The sequence below is a fragment of the Sphaerodactylus townsendi genome, linkage group LG04 (assembly GCF_021028975.2).
Source record: "Sphaerodactylus townsendi isolate TG3544 linkage group LG04, MPM_Stown_v2.3, whole genome shotgun sequence".
NCBI classification, from domain to species: Eukaryota; Metazoa; Chordata; class Lepidosauria; order Squamata; family Sphaerodactylidae; genus Sphaerodactylus; species Sphaerodactylus townsendi.
Window position 1 is genome coordinate 89,865,209 of NC_059428.1, and position 7,951 is coordinate 89,873,159.

The window sequence follows — 7,951 nt, forward strand, 5'->3', positions numbered from 1 at the left end:
CCAGTGTGGGGTTGAACCAGTGCATTTCCCACTCTGCTAGTGTAAGTGTCATGCTTGCAGGGAGGGCAAACAGGAACTCAACACCTAACCCAGAAGTGTCTACACCCCTCAGAGCCACACCAGCCTAAAGCTGGATGCTGACGCAGGTGGGGACAGGCTAAGGGTGTTCCCAGGACTGGAGAAAACTGTAATCAGCTTCTACCAGGCTTCCAAGTCAGGAATGCCCCCAGTGCAGGCCTAATGTTTGGAGAGCTTTCAGGTGGCCAGGAATTTTCTGGTGTTTTGCTGCCTTCCTGCACTGCTTGGAAGCTTTCTAGAGGCAGTGTGGCAGCACAGTGGCAGTGCTGTTTCCAGCCACTACAGCCCTCTGGATTGGGCTGTAAAGATAACTGAAAACAGTTTCAGTAAAACTTGTTCACTTACTTGTGGAAGGGGGATGGCGACTCCATATCATGAGTGAAGATACTACATTAATATGTGACTTACAATCATGAAATCTCATTCCTCATTCTGACAAATATCTAGTATGTCTTGTTCTGGTTAACAGCTTTAAACTGTTAGTGTTTATCACATATAAACACATTTTTTAAAATATATATATAGATGCTTTTATATGTGAGCATTGTGGTAGAAACATAGGCCGTTTCTGCACGGCCAGGAGGCACCCCCACGCCGGCAGGAGTTCTGCCGGCGTGGGGGCGGGAGCCTGCTCGCACGCAAGCGTGCGAGCAGGTGAAGGGGAGGCCGGCAGACGGCAGGCGGCTCCGCACGGAGCCCCCTCTGCGCCCTCCCCTGCCCCACTCACGGTGGAGGTCGGAGGACAGTGTGGGCGGGGCTGCGACGCCCCGCAGGCGACGAGGAGGACACCGTGAGTGGGGCGGAGACGGGAGACAGCGTCTTCCCGGCGGCGTGGTTTGCACCGCGCCGCAGGGAAGACGCTCCCTCCCCAACAACAACCCTTTAAAGGGTTGTTGTTTAGGGCGGCTTGACGCCGCCCTGGGGGGAGGGAAGAAGAGTCAGGTCGCCGCTGCTGCGTTGCAGCAGCGGCACCTGTGCGAATGGCAGCCTGGGGGCGCCTTTTTTGGCGCCCCCAGGCCGTCATAAATGGGCCGTGCGGAAGCGGCCATATAAATTGCTATTGAAGTCATTTTCCATTAAGTGTTCTTGTGGGCAGATGTTTGTCCAAGTTATATTTTGTATTTTAAAAGTTCTTTGTGTGCATACAGCACTCAAAGGATGATACTCAGATGCTTTGCTAGATATGTAATATCTGAAAGTTTAGAAAGAAACAAAAATAATTTTAATTAGCTTAATGAAAATGTGGGTGACAGAACTGAGATGGTGGTTTTGTACATTGTAACAAAGAATAAGAAATAAATTTGATGTTAAGTATTTGCTTCATTGTGGAAAGAAATTTCTTCACACTTTGTGAAAAGAATAAAATTATATGAGGGAACATTTTTTCATGTAGATAGTCAGGAAATTAAGCAGCACAGTTAGTGTGCATTCACATGGAAACAAAACAAAACAAATAAAAACAATTGCTAGCAACAAGTTTCCTGAGGGAGAGGACAATGTCTTTTAATTATTTTCCCTGATCATTAATTACAAATGAGAATGTCTTTACTGCTTTACTTCAAATAAGCCTGTAAAGATGGAATGTTGGTGTTTGTTATGAAATATGAAAGGATGGGTTGACATCAGATTTCAGGGACCCATCAATATTCTTTTTTTTGTTTAGAATATCTTTATTAATTAAAACATAAAAAACAAGGTTCACACATCCTTGTACGCGAAGTCATTCCGCATCCTATTGATAAGTAATTAGAAACTAAAAAAAAAGAAAGTAATAGTTAGAAAGGAAGAGACGAAAAAGAAAATTACAATATTAAGAAAACACAAGTTATATCTAGTTAACATCAATATCTATTTCATTTCATCGTGTTAACCTTCAGAGGGAAAGAAAGAAAGAAGAGATATAGTGAAAGAAAAGGGAAAATTAGACTTCTCCTTCCAGTCTCAATTGGTTATTTTAGTTCTATATATAGTAACTTCTCTAGCTGTTTCTTTGGATTACACATCATCCAGTTTATGTTTGGTTTCCAAAAGGTTAATACATAGTTAACATAAGTTATTTCTATAACTCATAATAAAAATTAATTCTCTAACACCCCTTATTGTTTGTCTATTAAAACAAAAGTCATCATGGTGAGCATTCAATCCTAATACTTAATACATTATCATCTCAACGAATGGTTTTACAGGAGTTATACAGTAATGGAACCAAGAGTGATCCAAAACTAGTTGCTATTAATCCTACTAATATTTATATACAAATCAAAATCAATTTAATAATCAATTGGTAAAAAGTTCGCTTCAGCTTCTTTCTCTTGATATTTAATCCAAAGCCTCCAGTTTTCCAATACATATCTCTCTGCAGGTAATAGTTCAGTTTTGGTAGGATACTCTTTTGTCTAAACGTGATTAAACATGTTTGTTGAACCTTGTTCTTCCATTCTTCTGTTTCCAGAATTGTTATCTTTTCCATTGTTTTGCCCAGCACTAAGCTGAGCTGCTATAATCAAAATGGAGACAATAAATATAGCTGATTTTTCAAGAAAGTTTCCTCCACTGCATACTAGGGCCTCAGAAGGTAAGTTAATAGAGGTTTTTTTCTATACCTTTTCTCTCAATGATTTTTTTTCTATTTCTGAATGTATTAACAGCCAGTAATTTTTTGTATTTTTAAGGGCACGTCCCACCATAAATGGAAAAAAAAGGTTCCCACTTCTCGAATTTCACAACTTCCAGCACATTGGTGAATATGTCTTATTAATTTTTTGGATAATGTTATGAGGAGTTAGATAATTTCGATAGAGATATATTTTAAATTATGTTCCCAATGGTCTGTGTTGGGAGGGGTGTGTTTATATATGTTGGACCAATAATTCTGCCATTGATCCTAGCATTATAGGTTTATTTATGTTTTCTGCCCATACTTAATCATGTTGGGTTTTAATGACTTTTACCCTTTCCGTTTTTTGTTGAAGCAAACATTGGTAGAAAGTTTGCACAGATTGAATTTGAAATAATCATCCTCCTATTAAAATTTTATCTAATTCTCTCTGTGTAGAGTTAAGTTGATGCCCCAGTTTTTCTTGTGTCATAGTCCCAGCAGTTTCCTTTGTAATTGTAAATTATGTAAACCATTGGACAAGGTTGTTCTGCTATCTTAATCAGGTTCCTTTGGTTTAATTATTAACTTATTCAAATTTCCTTGGTAAAGTTATGTCCTGGTATGTCAACCAGTTTTTTGTTATTATTATTTTCTATCTCGGATCCCTTAAGCCTTCCATTTTATGAAAGAGATAGCCAGGATGGAGGTATTTTAGTATAGAAGATGTTACTATATTTTTGCCAAATTTTAAGTAAGGCATTTTTTACTGTATGTTCTTTAAACATTCTATCTCCTGTTTTGTTCTCTTTGTGAGATGGCCACAGGTAGTTATGCCATCCTTTTTGGTTATGGAAGCTTTCTATGTTTAACAAGTCATAGTCTTTTAAATTTATCCAATTCTTAATCCATTTTAGGGCCGCTGCGTCGTGGTATAGGGCTAGGTCCGGGAGGCCATAGCCTCCTCTATTTTTATGGTCTATTAAATATCTGAATTTAACTCTAGGTTTTTTCCCCCCCCACAGGAATTTGCTGATATCTGATTCCCATGTTTTGAAAAGTTTTGTATGTGTGATTAGAGGTAAGTTCTGAAACAAGTACATCATTTTAATTTAAGACCGACATCTGTAATGATTGATATTTTCCCATACTAGAGGGGGGAAATGTTCAATTTCCCCAGTTGTTTAGTTTTTTCCTTTATTTCTTGCCAGGTTGGATTGTAATTATTCATAATTAAATTTTTGTTATTATTTTCCAATGTTATTCCTAGGTATTTTAGTTTTTTTGCTATGGTGAAGTTTGTTAGGTTCCCTAATTCTTGTTTCTCCCTTTCGTTTAGGTTTTTTGTTAGAATTTTTGTCTTTGAGTTGTTTATTTTAAGGCCTGCTACTTTCCCATAGTCTGTAATCACTTCCATTAATTGGGTGATTTTATGTAGCGGGTCTTCGATAAAACATGCTATATCATCTGCATATGCTTTTAATTTGTACTGTCTTCCTTTATATTTAATTCCTTCAATTCTTTTTATCATTTAATAATTGTCTGTATTTCTGTAGTAAGGGTTCTAAAGTGATAATAAATAATAATGGGGACAGGGGACAACCCTGTCTCGTTCCTCTTTCGATTGTAAATTTATCTGTTAGTCCATTATTTATTTTTAATTGGGCCACTTGTGAGGAGTATATATTTGTTATTCCCTTAAGGAAGTTTCCTGTTATCCCTGAATATTTTAGCGATGATAGAAGGAAGCCCCAGTCCACTCTGTCAAAAGCCTTTTCAGCATCCAAACAGATTATAGCTGAGGGGGGGTGTGGCGTTAAATTCAGCATTTCTATGATATTTATTACCGTTCTTACATTTCTTGTGGTTGTTCTTCCTGGTAGGAAGCCTGTTTGATCATCTGTAATGTATTTGTTTAGTATGCCTTTTAATCTATTTGCTAAGGAATTGGCTGATATATATTTTATAATCAATATTTAACAAAGAAATCGGTCGGAAGTCTTTAGCTTCCGGTGTTCCTATTGATGGTTTTGGTATCAATGAGATCACTGCTTGTTTCCAAGAATCGGGGATTGTTTTACCTTTGAAAACTTCATTCAATAGTTGAGTTAATGGGTTTATTAACTCATCTATATGATTTTTGTAGTATAAGGCAGTGATCCCATCTGGGCCTGGCGATTTGTTTTTCAATTGTCTTATTATTTTTCTAATTTCATCTTGGGATATTTCCCTGTTTAATTTATCACGGTCTTCCTGGGAAATTTCAAATGCTGGTTGGTTCATTAGGTAGTTTTTTATACTTTCTTGGTCAATGTTCTCTTTTTTGTAGAGTATAATAATTCCTGATTATTTCATTAATTTTATCTGCCTCTGTAATTACTTGTGAGTGGTCAGAAATCTGTGTAATTATATTCCTTTCTTGCCTTTTTTAAAGTTTCATTGCCAGCCATTTTCCCGGTTTGTTCCCTTGGGAATAATATTTTTGTCTTATGAATATTTCTGCTTTTGTTATTTCATCTGTGATCAACAGGTTTAATTGGTCTTTGCATAGTCTGATTTTTCTCTGTATTTTTTTGTTCTCTCCCCTTTTTTCTAATTCCTTTTCGAGAGTATACAGCTCCCCCTCCAGGGTTTTCTTTTTTTCCCACTTTTGTTTTTTCAGAATAATTTCTTCACTTAGTAAACACCCCCTTATTACTGCTTTGTGGGCATCCCATATCATTCCATTATCACTAATTGAGCGTGCATTGATGTCCCAAAATTGTAACAAGTCTTTCTTTATCTTTTCTTTACATTTAGTATTTCTGAGCACCCAGTCCTTGATGTTCCAGTTTGTTCGTTTTTTATGTTGGCCAATCTCCCAGGTTATTGGGCTGTGGTCCGATATTATTCTATTTTGTATTGTTATCTTTTTTGTTAGGGAACTCAAAGATCTGGGTGCCCAAATCATGTCTATCCTGGAGTGGGTGCTATGTCTCCCCGAAAAGAAGGTGTACTCTAACGATGTTCCCGATTTTTCCCTCCACACATCAACCAGTTCCAAGTTCTTGGTTATCTTAAAGAAGGCTTTAGGCAGTTTATTGTCTCCAGCCAGTCTGTTTCTCTTGCGTTTACCTTTTGTTGTTTTTTTATCTTTAGCAGGATCTACTATCCCATTCATGTCCCCAAGTATTATCCATTTTTGTGGGAGCAGTTGTAATAATTGATTATACAGCTTAGCATAAAACTGAGCTTTATTGTTGTTTGGTGCGTAAATCGCCACTATCATTATTTTTTCATTATTCCAAGTTATCTCAGTAATTAGATATCTAGCTTCTGTATCTGAGTATATTTCTTTTGGTTTTAAAGCCTCTCTGATATATAGCGCTAACCCTCTCTTTTTTTTTTGTTGTAGACATGAATGGAAGAGCGATCCCAACTTCCGATTTTGTAAGTATTTTACATTTTTTGTGTTAATGTGTGTCTCCTGTAAACAAATAATGTCAAATCTGTCTTTACTGAGCTGGCTGAAGACCTTTTTTCTCTTAATTGGATTGTTTAAACCATTTACATTCCAACTTATAATTTTACAATTTGCCATTATTTGGCGTTCTTACCCCCTGGGTATCTATGGGTCGCAGATTCTTCGAATTCCTTGCCAAAAAGTCCTGTGCCTTCGCCACTGAATTGATGTTGAAGTATTTAGAGTCCATTTGGAATGAAAGGCCTTCTGGTGTATTCCATCTAAATCTGATGTTGTTCGTGCGTAAGGTGTCAGCCAAGTCTTTATAGTCTTTCCTTTTCTTCCTAATTATTGTAGGGATTTCTTTGAGGATAATCAAATTTGTGCCTTCTAGTTGAATTCGAGATGATGCATGATACCTCAAGATCTCGTCTCTAAGACTCTTCCGGACGCAATTTATAATAATGTCTCTTGGCAGTTTCCTGTCAGGTGCAATCTTTGAGTTGACTCTATACAGTCTATCTATTTCTTTAACTGCGTCGTCCTCTTCTAGGCTCCAGACTTCCTGTAATAGCGGTAAGATACGTTTTAACAGGTTTTCGTTGTTCATTTCAGGTAAGCCTCTAATTCTCAGGTAAGTCTCCTTTTGTTTCAGTTCCAACATAGCGATGTATTCTGCTTGTTTTCCTTGTTGTTCTTTGTATACATCCATTTTATCTTCTATCTCTTCTATATGCTCTGCATGTTCATTTAATGCTGACCTTATCTGACTTAAGGTCTCATCTATCTTCTTGCAGTGGCTGGAGTTTTCCTTCACTTCTTTTGTGATGTTCATTATTTCTAATTCTATTTTTACGCATTGCTCTTTTGTCTCTTTTTGAAATCTGGCTAGTTGTTCCTTAGTTTCTGTTTGTAATTGCAGTACAGAGCATAACATTTGCTCTAGTTTGTCCATTTTGGCTTCACTCTCTTGTGGCTTCTCTGGTGTTGCCCCTGCTAGGTTCACTGTCACTTTTGTACTCTTACTCTCTCCAGTATTTCTCCTGGTACTCATGGTTTGTTTTGCTCTATGAGTTAACCTCAGGCAGCACTGGTTGTTATCTTGTTAATTAACTGTTAGAGGAAGAGTCCGTTTGCCTACCGGTTTGTTTTTGCTCCGTTGTCACCAGGCAATCGCCATCTTCATTGTTTAGCTAGCCGGTATAGAGTTTACTCTGTTCCGTCTGGCTTTCTTCTCTCTATGGTTTCTCTTCCGTTTAAATCACTTCCTGTCTGTTATTAAGGTGACTGAGGGTTATTTGTTTATTTCCCTTCCGGTTCCCCTCGTAATTGGAGAGACGTTCTTAAAGGCGCTTCTCAATAATTTGGCATTGTCTCTTCCGGTTTATCTCATGAGTGGGGGGGCTTTCTTAAAGGGGCATCCAGATAGTGTTCCGATGTCCCGCCCGCTCCCCACCTTCCCAGCTGATTTTTCCTCACCTCCGCAGTTTCCGCGGCTCCGCGTCGCGTCGCCGCGGCTCCGGCAAAGTTATACTTTCGGCTTTTTTGCTTTCTTGGATCCCGTCCGCAACGTCTGTTCTGGGGCAGTCAGCCCTCGCTTTTATTCACTCTTTCAGACTCGTTGCTCGGCTTTCGCAGTCAATCCAACTGATGGATCATCTATGCGTTACTCTGTCTCAGCTAGTTTTCTTCTCATGGGCTGAAGAATCCAGGTATTTATTTTATTCCTCTTATATTCTCACGAAAATGTGTGGCAGTTAAGATGGCGCCGGCTTGTCCCAATTTGGCGGACCCTCTCTCGCTTTTGCTGGGGGTAAGGGGGAGCCAAACTACTC

The 7,951-nt window shown here is 38.4% G+C and overlaps 1 protein-coding gene across 1 annotated transcript; it reads right to left on the minus strand.

Moving 5' to 3' along the window:
• Positions 1-1,724: 1,724 nt before the first annotated feature.
• Positions 1,725-7,529, minus strand: LOC125430576. The gene is made up of 2 exons (XM_048492559.1): positions 6,271-7,529; positions 1,725-1,831 (listed from the first exon to the last, which is right to left on the minus strand). Exons 1-2 carry the CDS (start codon positions 7,168-7,170, stop codon positions 1,811-1,813), a joined length of 921 nt encoding a protein of 306 aa, XP_048348516.1. The 5' UTR covers positions 7,171-7,529; the 3' UTR covers positions 1,725-1,810.
• Between the last annotated feature and the right edge of the window lie 422 nt (positions 7,530-7,951).